This window comes from Oryzias latipes, chromosome 6 (assembly GCF_002234675.1).
Source record: "Oryzias latipes chromosome 6, ASM223467v1".
NCBI classification, from domain to species: Eukaryota; Metazoa; Chordata; class Actinopteri; order Beloniformes; family Adrianichthyidae; genus Oryzias; species Oryzias latipes.
In genome coordinates this window covers 700,200-715,311 of record NC_019864.2, presented here as the reverse complement: position 1 = coordinate 715,311, position 15,112 = coordinate 700,200, and the positions used below count along the sequence as shown (strand labels likewise).

The following is a 15,112-nucleotide window of genomic DNA, read 5'->3' as shown; positions in this document are numbered from 1 at the left end:
AGTGAGAAGATGCCTGAGGAATGGAGGAGAAGCGTTCTGGTTCCGATCTTTAAGAACAAGGGTGACACGCAGAACTGCAGCAACTATAGAGGAATAAAGTTGATGAGCCACACAATGAAGCTGTGGGAAAGAGTAGTGGAAGCCAGGCTTAGGAAGAAGGTGGAGATCTGTGAGCAGCAGTATGGTTTCATGCCCCGTAAGAGCACCACTGATGCCATTTTTGCTTTGAGAATGTTGATGGAAAAGTACAGAGAAGGTCAGAAGGAGCTGCATTGTGTGTTCGTAGATTTAGAGAAGGCGTATGACAGGGTGCCGAGGGAGGAGCTGTGGTACTGTATGAGGTCGTCTGGAGTGGCAGAGAAGTATGTCAGAGTAGTTCAGGACATGTATGAGAGAAGTATGACGGTGGTGAGATGTGCTGTAGGTCAGACAGAGGAGTTCAAGGTGGAGATGGGACTACACCAAGGATCAGCTTTGAGTCCTTTTTTGTTTGCTATGCTGATGGACAGGCTGACAGACGAGGTAAGACAGGAATCTCCCTGGACAATGATGTTTGCGGATGACATTGTAATTTGCAGTGAGAGTAGAGAGCAGGTGGAGGAACAGCTAGAGAGGTGGAGGTTTGCTCTGGAAAGAAGAGGCATGAAGGTCAGTCGTAGTAAGACAGAATACATGTGTCTGAACGAGAGGGATCAAGGTAGAAGCGTTAGGTTACAGGGGACTGAGGTGAAGAAGGTGCAGGAGTTTAAGTACTTGGGGTCAACAGTTCAGTGTGATGGGGAGTGTGGAAAAGAGGTGAAGAGGCGAGTGCAGGCAGGTTGGAGCGGGTGGAGGAAAGTGTCAGGAGTGTTGTGTGACAGAAGAGTGTCAGCAAGACTCAAAGGAAAGGTGTACAAGACAGTGGTGAGACCAGCTCTGCTCTATGGGTTAGAGACGGTAGCAGTGAGACAGAGACAAGAGGCTGAGATGGAGGTAGCAGAGATGAAGATGTTGAGGTTCTCCTTAGGAGTGACCAGGTTAGACAGGATAAGGAACGAGTACATCAGAGGGACGGCTCATGTTGCCTGTGTTAGCGACAAAGTCAGAGAAGCCAGACTGAGATGGTTTGGACATGTTCAGAGGAGGGATAGTGGATATATTGGTAGAAGGATGTTGGAGATGGAGCTGCCTGGCCGGAGGGCAAGAGGACGGCCAAAGAGGAGATACATGGATGTCTTAACAGAGGACATGAAGTTGGCTAATGTTAGGGTAGAAGATGTCCATGATAGAGTGAGGTGGAAAAGGATGATTCGCTGTGGCGACCCCTGATGGGAAAAGCCGAAAGAGAAAGAAGAAGAAGCTTTGTGAAGTCTTCATGTTATTTCTGAGAGGCAGTATTGTCATTGTCACTTTCACGTGTTTCTTCCATCTGCCGACGGTGTCCCCGTTTCTCATTTCACCCGTTTTTGTGCGTACGCCTGGGTCAGAGCTTGCATGAAGGACCGCACATTTTCTCGTCAAGTTTGCTTTTTATAAATATCAATTATTGCGAGTGGCGTACGCCTTCTTTTGTGCGTACGCAACGTTTATAAATGAGGCCCCAGGTCTTTTTACATTGCTGAGTTCACCAGAGCTTTCCTTCTTTCTCAGGATGTACCACACTGTTGATTTAGCCACTCCTAATACTGTAGCAGTTTCTGGTTTCATGGTTTTTTCCTGTTTTCTCATCTTAATGACTTAACTCTTAATCACCTGCATGGAGAGCTCCTTTGACTGCATGTTGTCTGTTCACAGCAAAATCTTCCAAATGCAGCACGAGTCCTCTAATCAACTCCAGGCCTTTTATCTGCGTCACTCATAATGACATAACAAGGGAATTACCCACACCTGCCCATGCAATAGCATGGAAGTCATTTGTCCAATTACTTACCAGCCCATGAAATGAAGGGATTGTGTTTAAAAATGCTTTAGTTTTTCACATTTTTATGCAATCTTTTTGTTCAACCCATGGAATAAAAGCTGAAAGTCTGCACTTCAATGGCATCTGAGTTGTTTTATTTAAAATTCACTGAGGTAATGTACAGAAACTAAATTGGAATGGATGTGTCTCTGTCCAAATATTTACAATCCTGACTGTATTTTTCACAATTCAAACAATATTTGGACAATTTATTTATTTTATTCAATCAAGTCTTGTATATAAAACAGCCCATTTTTATTTGAATGAGTTATAATGTACATAAGTTGGATAAAAGACAATTAAAACCCAAATCCCAGACCTGATGAGGAAACGCGTTCACCTAAAAGAGGCTTCCTATCACCTGAAACCACCCAGGTCTGACGCGCTCCTGAAACGGCGGCGGTCTTTGTTAGTTTGGTTGAAAGTGTCAGCTTTAGGGGTTCTGCTTTACCTTCTGGTCAAAGTTCTCTGGAGTGAGGAAGAAGTTGTAGAGAGGCACAAAGTATCCCTCCAACAGCCCCATCAGCAGCACCAGGTAGACCCCGTCTGCAAACTGGGACATGAACACGTCAGCTTCATCTAAAGCAACAAGGAGCCTCGGAGCTGGAAGCTCTGCTCTCTGATATGAAGCTTCAGGTGGGACTCTCACCTGCGTGTCCAACTCTGACACCTCCAGGTTGAGCTTGTTCAGGTGTTTGTTCACAAAGGTGATCAGTGTCTAAACAGAAAAAGTCAGAGAAACAGATTCAAAACGAAAAGACTTGTAGCTGTGCTGACGGAGGGAAAGGATGTTTTCAAGGAAATGCAGGTTTAAAATGCAAAGAAATGTTGAGATTGAAACATATACGCTTTCAAATAAAATAGACAAAATGAGATCAAATACAGTTAGATTGATTGCATTTTCTGTGGAATAGGTTTGTGTGCGTTGATACTGATACTTGTTGCTGTTATTGCTTAACTAACGGTTCCGCAAGACAGCTGCAGATGACATCATTTAGAGTTTAAGAACAGTAAATAGGACAAAATTATGTAAATAAGTGCCGTTAATGCCAACACAGCTACCTTGCTGATAAATGTATGTGGAAATCAGTTGTATTAAAAAAACGTTAGTTAGACAAGCTTGCTTAAACCTAACAATAAGGATTTTTCCAAATTATGTTTCATCTGAATTCCCTCACTACTCCCCAACTCCTAAAAGTCCATTCAGTGGCCTGGATTAAAAGAAAAACAATTCAGAGACGTGCACACTTATTTTTTAAACACCACATATGAATTCACCTACTTGTCAAAAACCTAACAAATATTAACATTGTATGAAGAGTATTTATGAATCCACAGAGTTCTGATGAAAACTAGGAGGATTTGAAAAAAAACACATTTAGACACTTTTTCCCCAAGTGAAAAATATTGTAAACGCAATGCATTGTGGTCTATATTCGCCAATCTAATCAGCATCAATGCACACTGGTTTTATTGCGCAGACTTCTGGGAAATTTCCAGTGCACTGGATTTGGAATGGTATTCAGACAGCCCATCAAAAATGTGGACGCCCTATAGCGCACTAAGTAGTGAGCAGTGCAGGAAACCTTAGCTTTTGAATGCTAAACTTCGCTTAAAGAGCTAGCTTAATCCATAGGCTGTAGTGCAGAGGTAGAGCGGTTGACCCCTTGATCGGAAGATCGCAGGTTTGGTTCCCGCCTTGCCCTCCCCCCAAGTGTCCTTGGGCAAGATACTGAACCCCTGTTGCTTCTGTCGGTTATAGAGTAAGAGAATAGAACAGATACTTCTGTTCCCACTTCATTGTTGCTTATATTATCCGTCGGTAATTTCCAGAAGGGTAGTTCTTAGCCTAAAGCAGCTCAGGAGGAGCACAGAGCTACAATTTAAGATTCAGCTGCAATGTTGAATAATGCAAATAGGGTCACACACACACACACACACACACACACACACACGCACGCACGCACGCACGCACGCACGCACGCACGCACGCACGCACGCACGCACGCACGCACGCACGCACGCACGCACGCACGCGCGCGCGCACACAACTATGTCCTACAGGTTTTGGGATTTGCCTAAAAACGGCATAATCCTAATTAAAAGACCACTGGGAACGATTTGAAAATAAATCAAAAGATGATCGGAGTGGGACTTTATAGAGTACAGGAGTGGTAAAGGGTGGAGTGTTTCTTTTACTTTGCAGAATTGTTTTTTATGCTCGTCGGCACATAAGAGGGCAGTAATTTTACATGCGTTCTGACAGAATTACAGGCGAGCAGCAAATGTTACTTTTTACTGTATTTACAGGCTGAACTGAAAAAGCCAAACGTCTTATTTTTCAGAAATGAGCCTTCTTTTTAATTTTATTTAAAAAAAACTTGCGTTCTGATGGATTTTTTAAAAATGCATTCTGTTCTAACTGAAGGATATTTCTTGTGGTTTACCTTTTTGACGACATTCAGCTTATCAGGAGCGTGGTCAAAAAGGGTGTCAAAGGCATCGCGCTCTGCAGAGGTCAAGACAAAAGTTACTTTTCTGAAGAAGAATAAAGAGTTGGGTTTAAAAGCTGTTTTTGGAGAACATACCATGTCTGCCAGAGAAGGCCCTGGAAAAAAACAACAACACAAAAGTGTCAGGCATCAACAGAGGCAGCCTCTGCTTGTTTACACAGAAAATTTCACACTTGAGCGAATAAAAGACGTCCATATCCAGTTCAATCGCAGAGGAATGCAGAGAATGTGGCAGAAAAACACACAATGACGATTGTGGGTCTGACCAATTGAGGAACAATGGACGTGTGTGCAGAATCATCAGTGGGACGATCACAAGGACCACATTCTGCAGCACAGTGTACCAATCTCAACAGGAAAGGAGCGGTACAGCAGGGCCGGATTACAACAAATGAAGATGTGCACAAACGTGCATCCAGCTCCTCTGTCCATTTTTATAATGTTAGCACTACGGAGGAGGTTCTGGAGGGGATGGAACCGCGGCTGTGCCAGAGTCCCGGAGGAAAACATATCACAATGGGCAGGCCAGGAAGACATGGCAGCCTAACACACACAAAAGCACCCTCACACACCTTCACGCTGTAATCTGGGATGGCAAACGCAGGCAGGCCTGGGCAACAGTCCTGGTGGTGTGGTCATAACACCGTTTCCACTGTGATTGCGCATGTGTGTGTGTGTTATTAGTCTATCTAGCTGCCATGACAAACTGGTGTGCGCCGGCCTGCTGTTATCTCCTTGGTTGCTGCTGTCAGGCTGCAGGACAGCCTCACAGGAAAACACAACCTTGTGTGAGACTGTGTGTCCTTGAAAATGTCTAATTTTTCAGTTAACAAGGCGTCACATGAGCACAGCCCTCCTCTCTTTACACTCGGCGTCTCTTGTGTACAGATGCGGCGGGAAAGTCACAGCTGGCGTGAAGACACAGGATGCGGCCGGATGGACTGAAATCTGAAGATCTGTCATCTTCATGAGATGAACACTATGAGAAAAGCATTTCCACACAAGTGATGTGAGGAAGGAAGCATCTAGGAGGCTCAGACAGCGAAAGCACCACCAGGTGCTTTCAGAAACACATTGTGTTTGTTTTCGTTGGTATTCTTGAAGCCTCTTCCTGTGCACGCCGCGCTGTCCCGCCGACACGCTGCCAACCCTCTGCTGCTTGGATCTGGCCTGGTCCCCTGGTGCTTTCGTTGCTTGGTGGATTGACATCAATCCCTCTCTTCTTTAAGTCCTGTGCGGTTTCCATTGCGCTGTTATAACTTTGGACCTTTAGCCTATGTGTTGCATTCCTCCAGGCTTGCGATGTGTGACTGGGCCCTTCGCGAGCTCTGCTTCATGATTTTCCAGCATATTATGATGTTCCTTGATTTGTCGGTCCATATCTTGTCTGAGGGAAGATATTTCCTGTTTCAATTGGTCCTTTACTCCTGCGTGTCCAAGTCGAGGATCTGACTGCTAATTTTTGCAAACCCGTCTAGCATTAGCTTTGTGTCGCTGTAGCCGCGCTGGGTTTCGTTGTCCATGCTAGCTTTGTTAGCTTCGCTAGCTGCTTCCTCCATCTCCTGCTCGCTGTTTTCTAGGTCGGTCAGTTCGTTCTTGTCTTTTTTTGCTCTTCCGCTGCGTGTTTCCTCCACTCATATCCTCTCTTGTAATTGTTTTTCTTTCAGAGTTGTATTTGTGGAGTTTTTTTTTTTGGTAAAGCCGAGTGTAGGAGCTCAAGACTTAAAGTTTCTCCTCTATGCCATCTTACTGGAAGTCCCGCGTCGCACCAGCTTTAGTTTCTATGGACTGTGCATCTGAATAAAACCTATGCTGTGTTTTAAGAGTCACACAGTGAAGAGTACTCACTCAGTGTTTCCAGTGATCTCTTCTTGAATTTGCCTGGACTGCAAGATGCCCTCTCTCTTCTGGAAGACATCAAATGAGGAGACTTTGTAGAGAGCGTTTGTGAAGCAGACGGATAAAAAGTCAAGGATGGAATTTGAAGGAGAGCTCTAACTTAGGAGGAACTTTTCCAAATCAACAAAGTAAGCAGGCACTACTAAATGAACAACCTTCTGGAAAAGACAAAACAAAACCCACCTGGACCACCACCACCTGTATAGAAACGTGGTCTGGCAGTCGGATTGGAGCCCTGAAGTGTTGTGACAGCGCCACCAGCAGGTGGAGGATGGCCACTATACTCTTGGCATGAACCGCTGATGATGAAAGAAAAACAACAACAAAAAGGAGAACGTTGGCAGGGAATTGATGCATTTACAGCTTTAGGAGTTTAGTTGTAGAAATGGCACACAAGGATCTTCAAAAGGTCCAGTTCTACTGAACAAAACCCTGAATTTCCTCAGGAATTAGGATCATGCAAATGTGTTTTGGTATCAGCGGGTATGTAAAGTGTTGTTACTGAATGTCATAGTGCATAAGAAGAGCGGTTGACCTCTGGTTGGAAGATCGCAGGTTTGGTTCCTGCCTTGCCTATCCATCTGTAGAAGTATTCTTGGGCGAAACACTGAACCCCCCATTGGTCCGGGTAGTTATAGGTTGGTGCCAGTGTTGGGCAGTGGAGTCGCCATCAGTGTGTGAATGTGTGTGCTTGGGTGAACGGGACTGTAGCAGTTAAGATAAAGGTACAGTGTGCACCCTGCAGAATGAATAGCACGCACTGCCTCCTTTGGACAAGCTGAGACCAGACGGCATCATGGATTGTTCACAGTCTCAAAGATTTGAATTAAGTCATCTGACCTTTGCCCCACCAATCAGCATCATGGGTTCTTCCAAGCTGTTGTCTAGAACCCTCAAACTGGAAATGGTTGATCCGCACAAAGCAGGAGAAGGCTACAGTATAAGAAGATGGCAAAATCTGAGACAAAAGGTGTCAGTATCCTCTGTTTGGAACGACGGTAAATGGGAACAGTGGAAGCTAAAGCAAAAACCAGACGACCAAGAAATATCTCTGACATAAAAGCTCACAGGATTGTGAGAAAAGCAAGTCCAAAGCCACGTTTGACTGCAGGATCCCTCCAGAGAGACTCCTGGCAGACTTTGGAGTTGTGGTACAATGTTCTACAATAAAGAGACACAAATGCAGTCTTCATGGAGCAGTAATCAGAAGAAACCCTCTTGTATGTCCTCACCATATGAAAATGAACATAGAAACAAGCCAGATGCTTTTTGGAAACAGGTTCTGTGGACCGACGAGGTTAAAATGGAACTTTTTTAAGAGAAGGTACGTTTGGAGAAGAAAGAGCACGGAGTTTAAAAATAAGAACCTCTGTCCAACTGTTAAGCATGGGGGTGGATCAATCATGCTTTGGGGTTGTAATGCGGCTAGGGACACAGGAAACATTTCACCAGTAGAAGGACAAATGGATTCAACAACATTTCAGCAAATATTGGACACTAAACTGATGGCATCTGTGAAAAAGATGAAGAGGTAGGCTTCTACAAACGGATAATGATCCTAAACACACCTCCAAATCCATGCTGGCACACATTAAAAGTGAGGTTTTTACCATGGCCTTCCCAATCACTTGACCTCACATAGATAAACATCTATGGATAGATCTGAAAAGAGCAGGGAGTAACAGACATACCAGAAGTCTGAAAGAACTAGAAGACTTTTGTTAAGAAGAATGGATGAAGATACCTTAAACAACCACTAAGAGACTCTTTGACTGGCTACAAAAAGTGTTTAGAAGCTGTAATAATTGCCAAGAGGGGCAGTACAAGGTACTAATTCTGCAGGGTGTCCGAACTTTTGCACACTTCAGTATTTTATTTTCCGTTATTTTGAAAGTGTGAATGATGGAAAGTCTATTTTTTGACATTTTACAACAATATCTGATGCCTTTTGAAGATGTTTCCATCTTTCCTTGGGGTCTTTTTACCAGGGGTGCCCAAACCTTTCATTCCCACGGTAGACCAGAGCTTTTCAAGTATACATCATTCTGCTTTGACCCCACAGCCGAGATGACCATGAATGAACGCTAAAGACTTGAGCCCGTTCAGTGCCTTGTTGCTGTTTTTCGCATCACTGAAGCTCAGCTGTAGCTCTCGGTGTTACGCCGAGTATCTGTCTGACGCAGCAACGGAGCGAGAACTCGGAGCAGGAAAACAATATTTCAAGTCGATGTAAGCCAGAGAAAACGCTGGCCTTTAAGAACAGTTACCAGGCAACAAAGCCCAGATTCAAGTGTTTGCCCCGACAGTGACGAGCTGAGGTACAAAACAATATGATTGATGGTTGATTCCACTCAAACGCTTCTCCCGTTTCACTACAGTGACACTGAAACTTTCACTGCATCAAATTGAATCAATTGAAAACTAAACTGCCTTCTTGCTCTACTTAGTGCCGACTTGATTTTTGGTCAAAATCCCACAGCCAGGTTTTGAGTGGTTTGTTGTTTATTTAATAAAAGCAAAGGTTTAAATTTTGGCACGGCAAACTCATGCTTGAAAATACCAACATGTTGAAATTGACCATAAGTCACTCTGATAAATCCTCGTGTATTTTTGCTCAGATCTAGAACATGTGCGCTCAGAGCAACACAGAGAAAATCTTTCATTTACTTCATCTGTTCCAAAAGCACGGGGGAAACACTATGTACTGACGGAGCAGCAGAGAAAAGCTGATTTTCAGCTTCAATTACCCAGAAAAGACAAACATGATGCATCATTTTCCTCCTTCAGACCCAAAACAGAAACAATTTACATGACAGACATGACAATCACAATCAAATCACCAAAAATTTCAACACATTCTGTTGGCGGCTTTATGGAATTCTTTGTCAATTTTACCTTCAATAAATGGGAAAAACTTGTATAACTGCAGTTTTTAATACCCTTTCTCTCTTTTAATCAAATGACATTGGGGTGCCAAATAGCAAGCACAATGTTTTTTTTATTCTATCTTTTATGGAATTTACAATCAAAGAGTTTTACACGGCAAGGTCGTCCACCTTCAGCAGTAAATACAAACAAGAGATACCAAAAGAATCCTTGAAGTTATATTAAAAATACGAGATTGGTTCGGCTAAAAAAGGCAGAAACACTAAATTAAACTAGAAAAATTATGTTTAATGCTGAACTGCAAGGTCGGCCAGGAGAGGGTCGGCCCGTCCGACGTACCCAGTCTCCTTAAATTGTACAAAAAAGCCAACTAAAAACCAAATAAAAGAAAAGCAGGACTCACTAGCAGTTTGCAGCCTGTTGGAAGGCGTTTAGAGCCCCCGCAGTGAGGGGGGGCCCCTCCTGTGCTTAAATAGGCTGTTTTTCTGCAGAATCTGAAGGCAGGTTGAAAGTTGGAAAGAAAAACACGGAATTAAGAGAAAACTCCTCAAATAAAAGAGCAGTGAAATAAATTAAATTCCATGTGACTGACTGTACACTTCAACATTTTTGAGGACATCTCATGCCAATGGATTTTTTCAAGGACGCCCACTCCACCAGAGGTGCAGCAGAAATGATTATGTGGTTTGAAAGAAATTCATTTGATACGGCCCTTCTGTGGGGCCCGCTCTCACAAAATCAATTTTGTTCCATTTATGATTATACCCTCAGAATTAAATACACTCTGTACTTTCCTGCTGCCCTCTCCTCCAGTTAGCCTTCCAGTGGAACAGTTCTAAACCTCAGAACCACAGGAAGTCCTGCAGCACACGCCACGGCCTTCAGGCCTCAGGTCGGTTGATTTCATTACGCCTTTATGTCCAATACAACATTATAAGATCTACAGTGCAGACAAAGGAAAGCCTAAAAATATATATGAAATCTAGGACTAGAGGGACGAAGTATCATCGACCAAACTGAAAGGAGCTGAACAGAACTCTGTTTTCATTCTGGAACGGGTTAAATAAAGCCAGAATGGCAGCCCCGTGACAGGAAGCTCTGTCTCACTTCCTTAAGCCTTGTCCTCCTGTCACAGTCTTTTCAGACTTTGGAGGGCTGCAGCTCCTCACACATCTCACAGTTTGTGATAAACGTCACAAAGAAAACTGAGCAGCTGCGCTGAGTTCTGCACAACTGTGAAGTCCAATTCTTGTGTCTTCTGCTGCAGCTGGGCATTTAAATATATGCATTATAGAATCAGCACAGCTTTACGTTCATGGAGATGAAATCCGTGAACTCCTCACTAGACACTTTTCTCAGACAGACATGAACTTTTTCAGACTTTTCTCTCCTGTTTAAACTCTCAAAGTTCAAACCTTTATGGAAAAACAAGCCAGGATCTTAGAATGAAAACAACGATCTGATCGCGACAACAGGAGACACGGCAGGAGATTGATTGACAAGGTCTCCAGCCAATCAGGACACAGGACAGGTTTGAAAAAGAAAAGAAAAGCAGTCGCATGATCGCACTAAAAGAATCAGTGAAGCCGAGAAAGAGGAAGTGTAATGTAGAAAGGGAAGACTGTTGTATTTGACACAGATTTTAGAGGGGTTCAGGGCGGGCCACAGCCTGTAGAAGGGTGGAATACGACGTCACGTTCTATGCAGGTCTCGATCGCGAGGCCAGATTGAAAGAAGAAAAGAATCCTGCGTCTTTGATGTTGTTCAGCGGGCCGGATCTGGCCCGCGGGCCGTAGTCTGCCAAACCCCTGCAATAGACACTTGCGTCTCACACGTGCATGAAGCACAGGATGTGCACGTGGTAGCAGCCGGTACTCACACCTGATTAATTACATCATGACCCCAAAACAGGGATTGAGCAGGTTCATTAGATGGATGCTTCCTGGTCATCTTTACGGGGCAGACATGCATCTTTTCTTGGTTCTTCAGTTGAAACTCACTCACCTGTGGGAATCCTGACAGCGTACACCTGAAGGAAGGGCTGCTTTGTATCCTGAACTGAATTTACAGTAAAGGTTGACTCTATAAACCTTCTATTTTATGAGTGGGGCTTCATTACCAGGGCTGTCACTGTTAATGCATTAACACAAATGTTTCTTAAAACCTTTGATTGTGCAAAAACTAAAAAGAAAGTGATTGTTTGTTGAGCGATTTGTGAGCGGGTATACTTCCTGCAGCACTTTCAGCAACACAAGGAGCCACTTTGCTTTTTGCACCACCATCTCGTGCTGCTTAACTGGAACTACTGATTATTTAACAGTCAAACTTTCCTCTAATTGCGTTTAACTCTCCTTTATTTACTTGATAAAACATCAGGGAGCCATCTCTTAATTCAATATGTTGGATATGTTTCTGAGCCATGGAAGTCCCTGCGCCTTTTCTTTGTGTTTCTACTCATCACAAAGATAAGTCATCTTATATATGCTGACGTTTTTATTAAATTACAATGAAAACTTTCAGGGAACTATTTATTTAACTTAAAAAATAAATAAATAAATGGCAAGTTTAGGAGCCTTTTATTCAATTTAAGTGTTTTTTTTTTATTAAAAAAAGTTAATCGTTAGTGTTTGTAATATTCTTAATTTTGATAGCAATAGTTTCACTTTGCAAATGAATATCAGCTCCAAGTATGGGTTATCGGCCCTGAAAAAGCCATGTGGGTCCACCTGTAATCCTCTCACCAACAGGCACATCTAGTTTTGGAAATGATGAGTGCAGATCTTCCTTACAGTCAACGTTCCAACGAATGTTCCTGGTGGAGAGTTTGAGCGAGTCGTTGATCCGCTCCAGAACCGTCTGCAGCTTCTGCTTCTGAGCGATTTCTGACTGGGTCACCTCTGCTACATTCAGCTTCTCACCTTCCAGCTTTTCTGAAACCGAATTCAAAGAGATGCTCATGACTTCACAACCAGCAACATTCAGCAGGACTAAAGTGTTGAACTAAATCCAATTTTAAAATTAGCTGCTGCTAGAAATGAGCTGAGAAAGAGTCACTTCTCGAAGTAAAGTAACACCAAAGCTGAGCACGTTCTCACCAAACAGTTTCTGCAGAACCTGACCGTCGTACAGATCCTCAGCTAGATCCTTCACAATGATCCTGTCCAACACCAGAACATCGTTTATCCAGTCGATCAGCACCTGGACAGCCGAAAACAGACTCCTGATACAATCACACTGGACCAGGAGAGCGTTGGATACCCTATGACAGTGTTTTTCCACCTTTTTTGAGCCACAGCACACTTTCTCCTTGACAAAAATCCAGCGGCACACCAGCATCCAAAAATTAAAAAAGGAGAAACTCATAGTCTGTATTGATCTACAGTCCCTTCATGATCTCACAAGCATTTTGTGATAATTGTGGCAGAAAAAGCTGGAAGCTGCAGCTGTTTTTTCTAAAAGATGTAATAAAAGTTAAGCTAGAAGATTGAAAAACTGTTTAATGTGTGTTTGTTGTGGTTTCAAGACGTTTAACAGGGACTTCATTGTGCGCTGAGATGCTGTCACTTTAACCCAATGCATCATGGGAGATGCAGTGATGGCAGACAGACTCTCTTCTCTGAGCTTCATTGTTTTGTTCACTTGTTCCACGGTCTGACACCGGATTCTGTGGAAAGCTACACCGCTAAAGACGAGCTTTAGCTGGTATTTTTGATGGAACTGAGAGACTTTATGAGCAGAATCAAAGTGTCTTTAATAGAATCAAATAAACACAAAGAAAAAAGTATTTTATGATCTTTCATATTCCTAACTACTCAGTGTTTTATCAGGGCCTGTTTGGATGAACAAAGAGCTGAAATCCTGGAGATGGTAAATGTTTTCAGATCAGTGAATGAGGGTAATTTCCCACGGCACACTAGTGTGCACACCTGGTTGAAAAACACTGCCCTGTGACAGCTGTTGCTATGACAACCAATTGGATGATGGTGCTAAATAAAATAAAATAAAAACGGCAAATATGCTGCTCTGGAAGGAGCTTAAATGTCTGGGATTGAAATACAGATTTTTTTAAAGTAGATGAATAAATGAAAGTTCAGACCTTCGTGAGCTCCTGCAGTTTGGGGTCATGCTTGGAGTTGGGGTCCACCATGGTCCGCACCTCGTTTTCCTCTGGTGGAGGAAGATCATCAATCATCAAAGCCAACAACACTTCTGACTCATCATTTGCTACTAGAAGCCACTCATGAAAGCCTTCATCATAAAAGCATCTGTCTGAAATTGGGTCCATTCCAACAATTTTTATATCCTGACCTAACCGGTTCCTAAATAACACTTTTCCATATTGATTTTTAAGAAATACATTTAACACATGACCTCAGGAAGGTTTTTAACACTTTACAAAAACTGATGTCTTCAACAGTTCACTACCATGACCTGAATGGAGTGTGCTGCAGTCTAACAATAGTACAGAAGTTTGATATTGAATGAAAATCCTTCTTCTGCCACTCGGTTGCATCCAGCCAATCAGAGGGTAGCTTCAGAAGGATGTGAGTCCAGACCCAGATGTGGATGTGTCTGGAGGAAGCTGTGCTTACCCAGCATGGTGTCCTCAGGGTCCAGCTCATAGTGTGAGGGGCTGAGTGGGAGGTTGATGGCGTTTATTCCCTCCTCCTGAAGCTCAGACACTACGGCAAACACAACATTACAGATAAACTACAGTCACACACCGACAGGAAGATCTCCTCATCCCAGAGTCAATAGTTTAGAAATCAAAACGGAAGGAAAATATGTTTAAAACAGTAGGCAGCAAAGGCCGACTTTTGTCTCCCACCAGTCTCAGATGGTTAGCTTTAGCACTTCATCCAGCCTTTCAGATGAACAGTAAAGGATTTTAACATCCACACGTTTGTGAATGATGTAACGTCTGATGTGTCAGCTGAAGCCATCAGCTTCAGCTGTTTTTGTCAGTCACAGAGGAATGTCAAATCAAATCAAACTTTATTTATAAAATAGCGCTTCTTATGCATTTTGTGCAGCTTGAAGCGCTTTGACATTAAAAACAGAACACACACATTACAGTAAAAACCCAACCCACCCTTCACCCCTCCCACTCCCCACCGTTAAAACACATGACCCAAGAATGATGACTTTGTAGCTTAAATAGTTAATTAAATAATTAAATAAATAAATAAGCAAACAAACAAACAAGTATGGCTTGGCTCTGCTGTGAGGAAACAGTATTTGGGAATCCTCCCATCCTTTGTATGAATGGGAGCATGGTATGAATGGGTGGCGATGAATGGGAGCATCGCCACAGTGCCCACCCAGACCGGGACATCACTGGTGTCCCCTTCACAGCCGTGAAGCTGTAAAGTTAGGCCCCAGCTGCCCCAGCAAGGGCAACAACTGCAGCAACAACCAACGGCCAAGCCGGCAAGCCCTGGAGGAAAAGATCCCCACTAGAAACACTGGGGCTAAAATCATGATAAGAAACTAAAATTAAAAACATAAAATTGAGAATAAGATGCATAAAATGAAAATAAATACCTAAAATAGCCTAGACTAAAACCAATAGAATAAATTAGCAATTAAAATCAACTAAAAGCTAAATTACAAAGGTGGGTCTTGAGCCTCTTCTTAAAAACCTCTCCAGTCTCTGCGGCCCTGAGGTTCTCCAGCAGACTGTTCTACAGGCGAGGACCGTAATGGCAAAACGAAGCCTCACCATAGGTTTAGGTCCTCACCTCAGGAACAACTAAGAGGCCAGCGCCAGAGGACATCAGGGTCCGCGATCATTTAAATAAGAAGGCCCAAGACCATAAAAACATTTATAAACCATTAAAAGAATTTTAAAATCCTGAAACGCACAGGGAGACAA

At 43.1% G+C, this 15,112-nt stretch overlaps 1 protein-coding gene across 1 annotated transcript in view; it reads right to left on the bottom strand.

Annotated features, from left to right (window-relative positions):
- Positions 1-15,112, bottom strand: part of LOC101161694 (alpha-parvin) — a 34,295-nt gene that overhangs the window by 7,131 nt on the left and 12,052 nt on the right. Inside the window, exons 2-11 of the mRNA XM_023955424.1 lie at positions 13,830-13,919; positions 13,334-13,404; positions 12,333-12,435; positions 12,027-12,167; positions 6,535-6,650; positions 6,301-6,359; positions 4,528-4,547; positions 4,387-4,448; positions 2,589-2,657; positions 2,391-2,492 (exon numbers count right to left, since the gene is read on the bottom strand). Of these exons, the coding sequence (XP_023811192.1) occupies positions 2,391-2,492; positions 2,589-2,657; positions 4,387-4,448; positions 4,528-4,547; positions 6,301-6,359; positions 6,535-6,650; positions 12,027-12,167; positions 12,333-12,435; positions 13,334-13,404; positions 13,830-13,919 (833 nt within the window). The remainder of the gene's footprint in view (positions 1-2,390; positions 2,493-2,588; positions 2,658-4,386; positions 4,449-4,527; positions 4,548-6,300; positions 6,360-6,534; positions 6,651-12,026; positions 12,168-12,332; positions 12,436-13,333; positions 13,405-13,829; positions 13,920-15,112) is intronic.